Source organism: Styela clava, chromosome 15 (genome assembly GCF_964204865.1).
Source record: "Styela clava chromosome 15, kaStyClav1.hap1.2, whole genome shotgun sequence".
Lineage (NCBI taxonomy): Eukaryota > Metazoa > Chordata > Ascidiacea > Stolidobranchia > Styelidae > Styela > Styela clava.
Window position 1 is genome coordinate 14199814 of NC_135264.1, and position 15129 is coordinate 14214942.

The window sequence follows — 15129 nt, forward strand, 5'->3', positions numbered from 1 at the left end:
GGTCAGGAATCATATATCCAAAAATTGTTACGCCACGCCCACTAGAAGTTATTCAGGTAAGAAAGTACATGAGACCCGGATCGGACAGGTTTGATGCAAGTTGCAGAGTTGTGCTGGAACCACAGTGACTACGGCTGTAGTCACTTTGCTGCTTTGGCTAGAACCAGTGTGTTTTAGGTATTTCTGTTTTTGCAATGGCTGAGACTGAATGTGTGATTTAAATATTTTTTACTCAGATTCTTGCCAGTTTTCCCTATCTTTTGTGTGTTCATGGTTATATTTTGGTGTATGTGTACATTTTTCTAGTGGGATAAAAGTAAACTTATTGTTATAATAATAAGTATAACTTTATTTCGACTCTGTAATCATCATACAGTCATAACAGACAATAAAATGATTGATAAAAACATAAAGAGGTGAGAGGAATGATATGTTCACTCACCCAAAAATACAGAAATATGAAATTAATTCACATACATACCTATACCTGTATTCGGATATTATACAACTCTATACGACTGACCTGGCTTATTTCGGTATTTCAAAGATTTCTTTCAAAAGAAACATTGGTCCTATAAAAAATCACTTCAGCCCATTTTCAGATTTTTGATAAAATTGCTAAATTACAGAATTACGGGACTTATATTCTTTGTCTTCATTTACAGATAAATTTCTGACTTTAGTAAGGTAGGGTAATATTATATATTTTGACGAACGTATTTGTAAGCTAACTGTATCACAAAACAAGACTATATCTCTGGAAAACTGCTATACTCGGACTACTAATTTTATTTTATGAAAATTTTGCAAAATGTCTGGAAATCCATGGTTGGATGACGTGGAGTCGTCGTCACGTCCGCCAAATCGATGGGCAGATGATGACGAAGAAGATTTTGATCCAGATAAAAACTATCTTGAACAAGTTGTCAAACGTAAAGAAGTTGATATGGTTGCAAGCACCCAAAGATCATTAGGAATGATTTATGAATCTGAGCAAGTGGGAGCAGCTACTGGGGAGGTAAATATACATATAAAATAAATGTACAACCTAATTTCCTATTACATGTTTCCCTAATTCTCTAAAGTCAAGCCGAGTCATGGTCTCATGTCGAGTCGATCACTGAGTTAAGACTCGCCTGGCGATTATTTAGAGTACGACTCTGGGTCACTTTCGAGTATTCAATGAATGAGGACTCAAGTTTAGTCAATGTCCTAAGTCTCCCAAGCACTGTTTATCATCATGTTAGTTTGTAATGAATAGTCCTCCATATTTATTGCTCAGGTGCTTTGATGTATTGATAGACCTTTGGAATAGCCTTAGATCATTGTAAGCGTGGCCTATAAGGTACACAAGTGGAGAGTTTCAACTTCCAGTAGTAGGGACATCCTTAAACATTCAGTCCTGACAGTGGAGTATTATTCAATTTTTCCGTGTCCAGATGTCTTATTATCATTAACTTTATATTACAGGAGCTCATAAGGCAAGGCGAAGCTTTAAAACGCACTGAACAACGGGTTGACCGAATGGAACAAGATTTAAAAGAAAGCGATCGACATATCGCCAGTATAAAAAGTTTATGGGGAGCTTTTGTCAATAAATTCAGGAAGGAACCTGCACCAACTCCAGTCACAACATATGATGATTCACAACCAGACTCACGGTTAGTTTTAGTCAAATATGGCCCACCTTGGTATATGACTAAGTAAAACAGATTGATTTCATAGAAGTTTTTTTCGTGTGATACAGGATACTAAAATATAAAGCTCTCGATAACATGTTATTAAAAGATTGGCATTGATATTCAAATTTCTTTCTTTAATAAAATTCTAGGAACAGCAGTTCAGTTTTCATAGTGTTTTTGTGCAGTGCAGGAGTGATGGTATATAATGCTGGAAATATCATTCGTGATCAACTTTTCTTTTTAGCGATTGAGTGAGACATATATTTTTATTGGCATAGTCAATGCTATTTCAAGGGTGTTAATGACCATTTTTGAATGTTCAAAATTGATTTATTTATACATCGTATAATTTGTCCTACTTTGCAATTCTGATGCATAAGTATCAAATTATAAATATCTGAATTTTTTTTAAATGGCTTTAAATTGGTTTTTATCGAGGTAAATCCAATAGATAATTTAATTGGACTCCTGTTAGTCTAGAATGTAATTGGTTTTGAGCATATTTATTATTAACAGGGATTTATGATTAGGATTAGTCTTCATTAGGAAGTGAAATCTTAGTTTAATTTACTGAAATTATTTATTATGATTATAATTCAATCATCATATTGATAGTTTCAGTTTCAATAGTTATATAATGTTAATTATAATTTGATGTAGTGTGTGCTTGTAGCATAACTTATTCTTGCTTGGCCTACGTATATGGCCTATATATATTGTTGGGTTCCATTACATTTGAACCCACGTACATTTGAACCCATGACAATTGCACCTGTATGCTATTGCACCTATGGAATTTTTTTGTTTTTCGGATAGTTGAACCCACACTAACCCTAACCCGTGGATATACACATGGGTTCAAATGTACGTGGGTTCAAATGTTTGGTCACCATATTGTTGGTGTTATTTTCTATAATGAGTTGGTGTTGTGATCATGAATGCTATGTTTCACCGTGTAGAAAGTTTAGACAAGTTATATCAATAGTTGACCTTTGAATCATCATATGATTCATTTCCCCCTTTTGGAACAGAGTAAAGTTATTGTACGAAGTGACCTTTACAATAAGCTGTTTCACATGGCTATTTTAGCTGACTGAGAGTCATTGATGTGAAATGAGGACATGTGAAACAAAATTGTTTTGCTGTCAAACCCTATTCTCTTGCCAAACATAGCCATATATGAACCATTAGACTTCCATGTATAATTCCTAAATTATTTCTAAATAATGTTGAATGTAAAAGGATATCGGAAATATTCACATTCCATTCCAAACTTTGAGCCATTTGAAAAAGACTGCTTGACAAAAAATTTGTCTCTGGCACCAGAAAGATAATTTAGACTCCAGCTCTTCTCTCTAAGAAAATCATATTTCTAATGAACACAAATGTTGTTACTGTAGTTGGAGAAATCTGTGGACGAAAAGCAGCTATCATAGCAAAATCTCCCTAACTAGGTTTTCAAATTTAAATCTTCTTTTCCAGGTTAGGAAAGGCCGTCGTGAATTCCAAAGTATCTGGATATCAACCTGAAGAAGATCATCCAGTATTGTTAAGACAAGATGATTCCAGGGAAAGATATGGAGCAGGATATAGCCAACAACAAGCTAAGAATGAGAGAATGGCACAAGTCGATGATAACTTGGGTTTGTCTCGAATTTATTGCTGCCTATTTATGTCTGTTAATAAGATTCAAATATAGTATGATTTTGTTTGCTCAAGTCCATGCATCTGAAATAAATAAATGCTTAACTAACTCCATACCTGGATTGATACCCAGACGAAGTCCGCCATATGATTATGCAGTCTTATCGTCTTTCCCTGCCCCGATGATAATCAAAGTAATAGGAAGTGATAGGACTTCCATATGACTGATGTCAGGTATATAGTTTGGGTATGGAGAATGGGACATATTATTACTGAATATTACGATGTAGCGAATATAAATACCATACATCGTGAAATTTATGATTACACAGCAAAAAAACTTAGTATTAGAGGTTGAGGCTAACCTTTGTCTGAGTACTTACTGAGTACTATTGGGAAAAAGTCTGTGAAAAAGTAATATTCCTATTATCAAAGCTACTATCAGAAATTTTTGTTAAACAACACTACAGCTCCCTAAACCTGAGTGGCGTGTTAAGTCAGATCAGGGATTATCTGATTAATTAATGAGTCTGGGTGGTCGTCTCATTTTATGACTCAAGTCACTCATGAGTTTTAACGATAAATGGTGACACGAATGCAACCTGACTCAAGTCTTATTAACACTGGTAAACACCAAATATCCTTGTTATCTCTATTTCAGATCAAATTTCTTCGGGATTACGAAGGCTCAAAGATCTTGGAATTGGTTTAGGAGAAGAAATTGAATCACAGGATAGGATTTTGACAAGGCTTGGTGATAAGGTCGAAAGAGTCGATAATAAGACACACATTACTAGCAAGCAGTTAATGAAATTGAATCATTCATAGGCTTTAAAATATGTTGCTATTTTTGTCCATATATTATTGTAGTATTTTTCATAGATGTGATTCCTAAAAAAAGTAGAAGCGGCTGAGCATTAATGAATAATTTGTAAAAATAATGATGAAATTCAACATATTGCTTCTTGAATTGAATAGCGGTTTTCTGATCCACTGGATGCATGTCTCAGTTTATTTGTGTATTCCTTGAGTTTGTTTTTAGCGAGATTTTTCTAGTAGGGATGGCCAAAATCAAATACATCCGGAAACGTTTTTGAATAAGAAGAATATTTCAAAAATAGCTCGTGAATTTCAGTCGTAATGCAGGATGTTTATTCATATTCTCTTTCCCAAAAGTTTATTTTTGTCTGATGATAAACCTTAAAATACCCAATCAAGATCTGACTTTATCATTCTGCGCATCACTCACTATACTTCACCTTTCTATAAATAGTAGAACATAGTAATTAGAAATTCGAGACTAATTTTTATTATTGAAGCATAAGGCCCATTGACGCTCCTAATATTTAAAAACAACCTTATGGTTCCTTGTATTATTTTTTGTATATAGTTTTTCACACTGATGTAAAAGATATGAAGTGTGGCATATTATTAAAGCTTATTATAACCATTTTCTTTCTATTATAAACCTTGGAAAGGATGTTCACTGTATAGAATACCTACAGTGTAGGTGTGAAATTGATGATCTTCCATTTAAGGTTCTAATAAAGCCTAGTTTAAGCCAATATTTATTAGAAATCCTTGCCAATAAACCTGCCCCCAATAGTGCTGTGATCTGTGCAAGGTTCCAATAGTAACAGATTTGTATCCTTTACTTTGCTAAAATATGTGATGACTGAGTATATAGTCTTTAAGTCTTATGTGATCGGCGGGATTATTATAGTTATAAGTATGTTATAGACTTCTATGGGTCAATCAAGAATTATATTCAGATGTTAATATAAGATTTGTTTGCTATTCTTCTGAGATGCCTTCTTAATAATAACTAGTTTTGGACTCGAGGACTGCCAGAGGCGTTTAGAAATTTCTGTTCACTGGGTCTGGCCGGAAATTGTGGCTCTTCAAGGGTCTAGTTGTGGCTACGAAAAATAGCTATTTTTGCATTTCAAAAGCGGGGGATCCAACACCTCAATAGCTGTTCCCTGCTTTCTATACTAGACTGAAGATATTGCGTATAATATATGGACTGGCTTATATTATAAGGTTTAGTAAACTATTTATTGAAATAGTTTATAATGAACATGTAAATTTATGCAATGGAATACGAACGTGCATCTGGCTGGGGATTTTTGAAGTCTAAACCTTGTACACAAATAACTCCACAATGTGTGCAATGCTAATGTATTTCATGCCTTTTCCTCAAATAAAGATACAATTATGATAGAGTTTCTTGCTTCTTTTAGACACCACCATCTTCCCAGTCTGTGTTCTTGTCCCACACCTATAAAAAGCTTATTCCCAGTCGGTGAAAATTGTAAACTGTTCACAAATCCAACAACTGGTATATCAAAAAGGTGTTCAATGGTTAAAAATTTGGGTCCGCATTTCCAGATTTTTACTGCTCCGTTAGACGAGCCAGTTGCCACTAAATCAGAGTTTATTAAAGCTGTGACGGCAGTTATCCAAGGGCTTTTACTACTCGAATCCGGATGTGCATTTTTTACACAAGTAGTCGGCTTCTTTTTCATTACACTCCATAGACAAATTGACCCATCATCCGCTCCAGAGATGAAATATTCTTCGTTGATAAGTTTTAGGCAGTCTATGGATCCATTGTGACCGTGATAGACAAGTTGCGATTCTTCAGCTATTTTCCAAATTCGTATTGATCCATCCCGTCCACCAGCTGTGGCACATCTCTCCCTGGACAGGCTGTCACATGCTTGGACCAGGTCCTGATGTCCGAATAACGTCTCTACATAACCCATCGCATCAAGGTCCCAGACCTTAACACAGCGATCAAACGAACTTGAAAAAAGTTGGTGTGAATTCAATCGAAAAGCAACACCGCTTACGGCACCTCGATGGCCTTGAAAATGATGCAGGTGTTCCATTGTTTCCGCCTTCCACACATGTATCATTTTATCCATGCTACCAGAAACCAAAAATTCACCATCAGTTGAAATTGCAAGGCATAAAATATGGGCAGTGTGAGTAATTTTAGGGTCACTTCGATGGCCCCCTGAGACTTTTTTTATCTTTTTAAACTCAACGGCATCCCATTTAATAATGGAACAATCTTTCGAGGTAGAGAATAAAAACTTTCCGTCACTCGATACTGCGATGCATGTCACAGATAACTTATGCCCTCGTAAAACTTCCATATCGGAAACCTTTGGCACGATACATTTGTCTGCAACCTGTTTTTGTAGTCTTCCAGCTTTTTCCAGAATATCTTCTTGTAATTTGTCTCCGACAGCATCTGCTGCTTCATTATCTTCTTGTGATTGAAGCTCTTTCAGTTCCTAAGAAATAAAGACGATTTAATGTCGATTATCAGAAACATTATATCAGGAACGTGCAACATAAGGCATGCAGGCCATGTGGTCCACCCCTGTGAACGTAACATTATATTGTATCCCTTTATTTATGTTTTCATAATGGGATGGGATTATGCTTAGCAAGGAATCAGTAACTTGGTACCTTACTGGTGTCAAAAAACGGGATGTTAATTTCAAGTATCCACGTATCTAAAACAAATGAGAAATGGCTAACTATTTCCATACCCAACAGGGACTAGTAACTAGGCGAGGGGCCGTTGCTATGATTGAGACGTTTTATTGCCTCCCCCCTCAAGATAAATATGAAAATCCTGCTCCTACTGAGAGTTGCTTTAAATTCGAACCTACAAAAAAATGGAATATTTTGTTTTTACTTCTAAATATTGCTTTGTTAATCGAATTTTTTTCTCTTGAGCAGTTTCCTCAAGATCGGATTCAGAATCTTCATTCAAGTTTTCATTTTCTTCTTTCTCCTCCTCAGAATCACTGGAAATTTCATCATCTTCCAGACGACTGAATCGTTTGGGCTTTTTGTTTGAAAATTTTACATTGAAAGACTTTCTCTTAGAAGCGTTTTTGACAGACATTTTACTGAAAGCAATGGAAACAAATTCTGTATTTATAAATAGAATGATAAATAACGGTCTTATAAAGCATGATTTTCATATTAGTCATCATTTTTATACTTTTTCATGCCCAAATAAATTTGATTTTTTTAGTAGTCTTTCACATACGGTACAGACATAAACAGGTAAAAGATCTTCATTTATTTATATCCAAAACCAGTAAAACACATATGATTTAGACAAGAATGGAGAATATATACAACCAATTTTAATGCAAAATCACTAACCTTCCGAAAAATGAAAGAAATCCGTTTCCGATTTGTGTCGAGCTATTTTTCAACAAAACGTGAATTCCTTCATTCTGAAAACGTGCCTCAAATACGTATAAAAAGCGGACCCGGATTTCGTAACGATATGGTGAAAGAAATATTCTGCGTTTTATCGAAGCATTTTGCACGGAACCACATTTCCCTCTCACGTGGTTTGTGATCAGTGGACCGCATCTTCCTTTCTGAAAACGTCGGCGTTGCTTTCTTGGTAAAATTTTTACCTTAGCCGTAAAAGATGACTAAAGGTACCTCCAGTTTTGGAAAACGCCATAATAAGACGCATACATTGTGTCGAAAAACTGGCCGATCTAACTATCATATCCAAAAAAAGCGATCTGCGAAGATTGGACAGTTCAACTGGTCGAAAAAGGCGAAGAGACGTCACGCACCTGGAACTGGACGATGCCGTCATCTTAAAGACGTAAACCGACGTTTTCATAACGGTTTTCGTGAAGGAACACTTCCAAAACCCAAGCAGAAGAAAGCTCAAGCAAAGGCGTAGATTTTTTGAATTTCTGATGCTCTAAATTTTACGAAAACAAGTGCCGATTCGGAATAAAATTCTCCAAACAGTGAGTTGTTTTGTAAATGTGTAAAGCATTTTAATTAGGTCAGTTTGGTAGATACATGATTATGAAGGATCAGACAAAGAAGTTACATTTTTGATGAATTACCATAATATAATAGTTAGAATAATGGAATTACAGAATTAACAGAGCCATATTTCAGTATTTCCAGTGGTGTGGTTTTGCTTGTTTGTGTAAATATATATAATTGTATAAAGTTTAGTAATGGTCCACGTCGGCAGTATTCGGGTATTACAGTATTATCGTGCTAATTGACATTTTTGTAAGCCCGGATGATAAAGATGACCTCAAGTTTTGGTTTGCACTGACAAAATACATGAAATAAAACAGCTATACCTCTTTCCAATATTTTTCCTAATATATTTATAAAAATTATTAAAAAAGCCCGGTTTTCGCAGTCAAAATCATCTTTATTTTCGAGTATATTTATTGTTGAAGTTTTTTTGACTCTGCTCATTTGCTGACCTTGAGTCTGATTGACTTTTACTCCCCGCTCAACAGAACGTGCCAGATGTTAGAAACATTTACCTACTCCACAGTCTTGAGCCAACTTCTGGTATTTTGGCCTCCGATTTGCATTTGCAGCACTTGCACTTGTAAAAAAGTGTGATTAAGTTCAATTTTTAGTCCTAAACACTCCCTGATATTCTCTACTATTCAACTGTCCGAATCGGGACTAGCGTCATCTTTGAATAGTGAATAATCACTAGTCATGTTGGCCCCCCGGATTTGTCTAAGCATAGTTGATGTTTAAAAGGGTTGGATAAAGTCTTTCGATAAAGTCTGACAGAGATTGAATTAATGTTAACAGATAGGAGGTCTAGCATCATGTTCAATCACACCACAGTCACATAATCAAGTCGCTTTGCTACCCCTGATGATTTAGGTATCAGAATATACAGGGACTTCTGAGATTTGAAGATCTACAGTATTTTTACAAGTCGAATATTTTTCGGTCAGTATAGTAAGCCTGATCACATCTACAGTTCTCCATTTGGTGCTCGAAGATTTGAAAATTACCTGAGTAGGTATGGACATAATGGTATAGGCAGAAGCAACTAAGGGAATAAACCCAAACACTTAAATTAGATTGATACAAAGTTGTATAATAAGTAAAGCGTGTAAAACAAGATTATTTTATTAAATGAAATCAGTGCAGAAACTGCATTATCATAATCAATATAAAAATATATATATATACAGTGTGAAAGTTTGAAAAAAAAGTTTGACTTTATTTGGTGCAGATATTTGCTTCATCATATAATCTTAATCTTAGGTTAAAAGAATCTAATACAAGTACCATATCACAATGCTGGACCAAAAAATCAAAGTCCTAGCAGCCCTTACAAAAAGGTGGCCAGTTGTAAAGATCCTTATTTAAAGTAAAAGGCGAAAAAAACTAAAATCGTAGTAATTGAATGGGATTGTCATAGGTTGCGGTGCCGGTGACTCACCTATGTAATGTGCTAAGTTCGTGTACAGTCATCATATTGTGCTGGGTTGGACACTGTTGTTTTCATGAGACAATATAAGGTTTTACTATATCGAAAAGGGCGCTCCAGAAGTGTGTGTACCAATATGGAGGTAACTAATTTTGTTCGCCTACTTTACATTGTATAAAGTGACTGAAACCTATAGGCAGGATGTATATTCACTTGGCTAACACCGACAGTCCACGAACTCGTAATAGAACTAAAATGAGGAAAATCTGAATAAAATTATGCCCTAATCCTAACCTGGTACACACAGCACGGGAGTACTCATTTATACACAAGGAAGTTATTAATCATATTAAATCAGAACAACCATTTTTCTGATATTATTTATATCTCTGGTCATTTCATCTTTCACCAGCTTTATTTTCCCATTGATTAATCGGTTTGTTGTATCGATACTTTCTTTCACTGATGCAAATGATTCTCGATATTCGGATTTTAGTTTTGAGATATCTTGATCTAATCTGTCACCGAGGTCTTTTACCCTAAAATAAGGATCATATTCTGAAAATAGTTGATTACTATGAAATAGATAAATAAGTTCTTTTTTCTGAAATGAATAGTTTCTATGTATTATAATTCTTTATACAGCTCGAAGTATGTATTTGAATATCAACTCTTGATGGACAAACCCATTCAACTTAACATTTCATAAAATTGATCTTAGAAATGAGCAGAAACAACAAGGTTTAATGGACGTTTCCCCGACCTTTGACCCCCCGGCACATAATTAAAAATAGTAGATTGCTTTTGGGTAGCTATGTGTTAAATAAATGTCAAATTTTTAATTAAAGTGGTATCATGTGCAACAAAACCCAAAATGTAACAATTCTGTTCATAGGGAAAAAAAGGATTTCCTGGTCTTCATTGACAAACAGGATACATACGCTAGCTCTTCTAAAATAAAAATAACTACCAGACAACTTACATGGATCCAATTCTTGATCTGCTATCCAATGTTGAAGTCATTTCTTCTCTGACTTTACTTATGTCTAGTTTGCATTCCTCAACTGATCTTTGCAAGGAATCCATCTTTTCCAGCAATCTTGTTTCCATTGCATCCTGCCATGATAATAAATAAGATATTTTGAATTATCAATTTTAGGATGTGGAAATTTATGCTTTGTGTTCAGTCTAATAGTTAGTCCGGTGGAGCTGACTGTGATGATGTTGCAGTAACTTGAAGGTTAATAATCTTGATGTTCTAACCTTGGCTTGGGATTAATGAAGCCGAATCAAAGAGATTGGCTGCTTGTCTTGCCTCTTAATCAGAGTGAAACACATGAGAAAATTTACATTCAGGAGCTTCCTTTCATGCCAGACAGGATTTCATTACATATAACTCCCTATATATTAGTGGCATAGTTGCGGAACAGCTATCAAAGCTCTCTTGTATATTTTGGCTCTTTAAAAACAATGACATATATTATTCACCTGTTTGCTTTGAGCCAGAGATGCATTCAGTTCCATAATTTGTGAAATTTGATGTTCAATCCTGGTTCGTTCACTCTCAGACCATTTCCGATTACTATCTATGGAAAGTCTGATGTCTTCCAAGACTTGCTGCAGAGAAAAACCGTAAATTCAATTGTTATCCCATTACCCACTTGGCAATATGGCCACACCAACGTTGTATTGGATGGAGTAGTAAATGCTGAACCTGAAAGATTTAGGTCCTTCCAAAAATAGTTGCACCTTTGTCCTTGTATATCATTGGCTGCTTAATTCAGGGCCTTGTTATGAGTTTGAATAAAATATATCTTGTTTGCTAACATATTCTTTCATCAAAGTGAAAGTTGTCAAACATTACGATCTTTATTGTATTTTCATTCGGCTAATGTTATGATTTTACAGTGCTTCGTTAAAACTGTACAAACAAGGTTTATAGAAAGTAGAAACTGTCATTAAAGTTATAGCATATCATGGCTCAACTTTTGCATTTAAGAGGCTTCAGATCTGTCATAATAACGCTCGCTGAACATTTAATCATTTCGAACATGTTTCAAAAACAAGTTTCATCGATTACATCGTAGGTAATAATTTAAAAAAATTTCAAATTTCACTGTATTTGTGAAATCATCACATGAGTGCAAGCTCACCCTCATTCTCGAATCCATAGCTTGAAGTTGGGAAGAGCTTGTTCCTTTTATAACTTCTATTTTCCCTTCCTGCTGAGTCATCACAATATCAAGTCTTCTGGTCAATTCAGAAATCTGAAGCACAATTGAGGAAAAAGGCAGTATTAGCCACTGAACACTAAAATTGAAGAGACAAATGGCAGGAGACTACCAAATTTAAATGAAAGGATTTTGGCAAACGTATTGGAAAGCCTGTTTTTCTCAGTACTAGATAATGAACAATATAGGATAAAGCGAAAGACATAAGGTGTACAGAACTGAAGACATGAAACATCCATCTGGCATTCACACATTCAGGTAGGACATGCTTATCACATTTATGTCTGGACCATGATTGTCTAACAATAAATATTAATAACAAATACCTAATATAAATTTCTTAATTTAAAATCAATATTAGCCCAGGAAGGTATAACAACTCGTTGCATACAAAAATATAAAAGTTGAAAGTGAGTATGACATGGAGGTTCAAATTAAACACAAACAAGACACAACCAAGGAAATTTTGCTAAAATGTCAATATAGTAAAACAAATCAAAAACCTACAAAGCGTTCAACTCTTGCATACTTTTATAGATATACAAGCTACAAACCTCTCTTTCAAGATGATCTATCTTATGTTTATTTGTGTCTGTGCTTTGATCAACATGTTTTTTATCTAGTTCATTGGCTGATGTTGCCGACCTTACATCTTGAGCAAGTCTGGCAATCAGAGCATCACATCTAAATTTTTAAAAAAATGTTTAGCAAAATGTACTGAAATCTTGGAGTAACTATAAAAGCAAAACTCATATAGATGGACCAAATGCTAAATTGAGAAAATATCCAAAAAAACTTATGCAAGAATTAATTGAAATACCAATTTATACGAGAATACATTTAATATGTAAGTGGCAGCTGGTCAACAGCAACACATTTACCAAATCATCTCCAAATTTAGCCAGAGATTATCTATTACTAACTTTATAAACAATAACAACTGAGTAGCCATGGAGTGTGCAATCAAATTAAAAATATTTTTTGTCTAATCATAGAAATCAATGGGTAATTTATAGTTGCTATCAATGTAATACAGCACATAAAAATTAATCAATCTACTTCGTCTATGTCCCCATCTTATTTCCTGCCCTCAAAAAAAAGTGGTAATTTTCCATAATCAATTTTCAACCCTCGCCATATTTTTTCCTTATTTTCACCAATATCAAATTTGAAAACTAGAAAAAGTTCGTCTGTTCATAAAGAATACGGGAATACTGTACAATATCATTCCAGATATTTAGCCAACAGCGACGCTTCTACACACTTATCATCAATGCTTTAGCTTTAAAAGCAACTAAATTTTTGATAAGACAAAAACGGAGTGGAATTGATAGAATAAACAATAGTAGTCTTACCTTGCCACACGACCTCTCAGATCGGCAACCCCCGCATGAGCAAATTGTTCAACATTTTTAGCTTGATAGGAAGCATCCACTATTCCACGATCTCTGGATGAAATCTGACAATGCAATCATTTCAAAAACAATCAGATATGGGGTCCTGATGGGTAAAGCATTCGACTTAACGGTGATGACATAACTAAATGGAATCTTGGGTTCGAATTCCACAACCACCGCCTTACCCTGGATTTGATGAATTAGGTAGGCGGTATCGAACTGATAAGATTACGGCGCTTCCAAACTATGGTATCTCCTTATCTAGCAGTGGTGACTTGACTTGTGCAGAGTCTTGTTCAGAGAAAAGTCATATACTATCGTTAGATAAAAAATTTAGATAGCAGGGTTTCATCATAGTATAACTCTAAATTATATGTCATCAAAGCGCTCCATACGAGCCCACGGAGACAGAAAGCTAGGGCTTTATGCCGATAAACTCCGAGTTAAAAAGTTACCTCAAATTTAAGTTCTTCAACATCTCGACTCAACTTTTTAACAGAGCTTGTTACGCTTCTGATATGCTCGTGCCATAATTGCTGCAATGCATCATCCATACTTGATGGTCGAATATCACTGGATAAAGCTTCTTTGAACTGAGAATAAAAAAATAAAGAAATTTTACTGTAAGTATAGCCTAAGTATTAGTATAGTCAAAGTAGCTATTCACATTTAGTGGTCGTCCGTAATTTCATTTTGAGATCAGTCTCCTTAATTTCGGAGTAAGTTTGTGTCACTTTGCTTTGAGTAGCAACTTGAGTAGCCTAACTTTTTTTGAACCTAAAAAACTGCAAACAAGGCTCTGTCATGTGAAGGAGGATACTATTTGCCCTTTACATTGATCATCTGACTTTTTACATTATAGATAAGCTGGGAAGCTTTAATTAGATCAAAACCTCCAGTCCGCAATTAAGACAAATTTGAGTTAAATATCATATTGATAGAAGCAGTAAAACAATGTTATTAATAACAGAGTGCACAGCAAAAAGAAGATTGAAAATATATTCAAATCGAACAAATAGTAATTGTAAAAGAAACGATTGTTGAAACTTACTTCAAATGCTTTTTCAATCAATGATTTAGTTGCTCTTTCCTGTTCTAACAATCTGTCCTCCAAATGATTTAATCTACGATTACCCCGACGATCAGATCTAAATATATCAAGAAGTTATTTTCATTTAGACATAAAAACTTCAATTTCATGAAAGCCAATCTTGGAAGTCAATGTTTTCAAATTAATACTGCAAAATAGTGGTTTATGTAATCGCTAATAGCTAATTCTACTACCCATGTCTAATCATGTATATATAACCTTGCCACGCAATAGAAATCAGAAAAAAACATATCTGGATATTGTGCCTAACTTCAAATACTAAAATATGACATAAACTTAAGTTATGTCTGGTTTACAAAAATTTGAATATCGCCAATCATATTCCTATAGATCTACAGCATGAAAAGTAAATAAAATATAACTTTATGGTCATAAATCAAGGGTACCATAAACGGAACAAACACGCGTCTTGTCATCTATAAATAACAGCAATAAAAGTTGGAAACATTTGGATTCTGTCTTCATAACAAGGTTATATTACTTCGTATATAAAAAAAATAATTCAGCACATACCTTCTAACAACGACTGTACCGTCGTAACCGTTATCGGACATAACTTCGCAATCTTTCCGTGTTTTTTCCGGGAGATTTTGATAACGCAAAATCCACGAAATGTCACCAAAACACAAAAATCTCAGCGTTGTTGGAAACGTAACTGTTCATGCATGTCAGTAATTTCCTTCTAGCGATTCCATTGAGTTTTAGTAAATATTCACAGTGGTAATCAAAACCATGATATTCAAAATTCTAAAAAAATGATTAATAATCTTGATCTAATTCGGAAACTAAAAATAATAAA

At 34.6% G+C, this 15129-nt stretch overlaps 3 protein-coding genes across 3 annotated transcripts; 1 reads left to right on the forward strand and 2 right to left on the reverse strand.

Annotated features, from left to right (window-relative positions):
* Positions 1 to 664: 664 nt before the first annotated feature.
* On the forward strand, positions 665 to 5551 carry LOC120333776 (synaptosomal-associated protein 29-like). The gene is made up of 4 exons (XM_039401137.2): positions 665 to 1018; positions 1471 to 1661; positions 3165 to 3325; positions 3988 to 5551. The coding sequence occupies exons 1-4, from the start codon at positions 812 to 814 to the stop codon at positions 4152 to 4154; spliced, it is 726 nt and encodes a 241-aa protein (XP_039257071.2). The 5' UTR covers positions 665 to 811; the 3' UTR covers positions 4155 to 5551.
* LOC120333775 (U3 small nucleolar RNA-interacting protein 2-like) lies at positions 5492 to 7801 on the reverse strand. The gene is made up of 3 exons (XM_039401135.2): positions 7521 to 7801; positions 7042 to 7258; positions 5492 to 6631 (listed from the first exon to the last, which is right to left on the reverse strand). Exons 2-3 carry the CDS (start codon positions 7252 to 7254, stop codon positions 5513 to 5515), a joined length of 1332 nt encoding a protein of 443 aa, XP_039257069.2. The 5' UTR covers positions 7255 to 7258; positions 7521 to 7801; the 3' UTR covers positions 5492 to 5512.
* Positions 7802 to 9284: 1483 nt separating this feature from the next.
* Positions 9285 to 15003, reverse strand: LOC120333997 (protein FAM81A-like). Its single transcript, XM_039401434.2, has 9 exons — positions 14844 to 15003; positions 14271 to 14367; positions 13675 to 13812; positions 13178 to 13281; positions 12377 to 12506; positions 11745 to 11858; positions 11080 to 11208; positions 10574 to 10707; positions 9285 to 10130 (listed from the first exon to the last, which is right to left on the reverse strand). The coding sequence occupies exons 1-9, from the start codon at positions 14882 to 14884 to the stop codon at positions 9941 to 9943; spliced, it is 1077 nt and encodes a 358-aa protein (XP_039257368.2). The 5' UTR covers positions 14885 to 15003; the 3' UTR covers positions 9285 to 9940.
* Between the last annotated feature and the right edge of the window lie 126 nt (positions 15004 to 15129).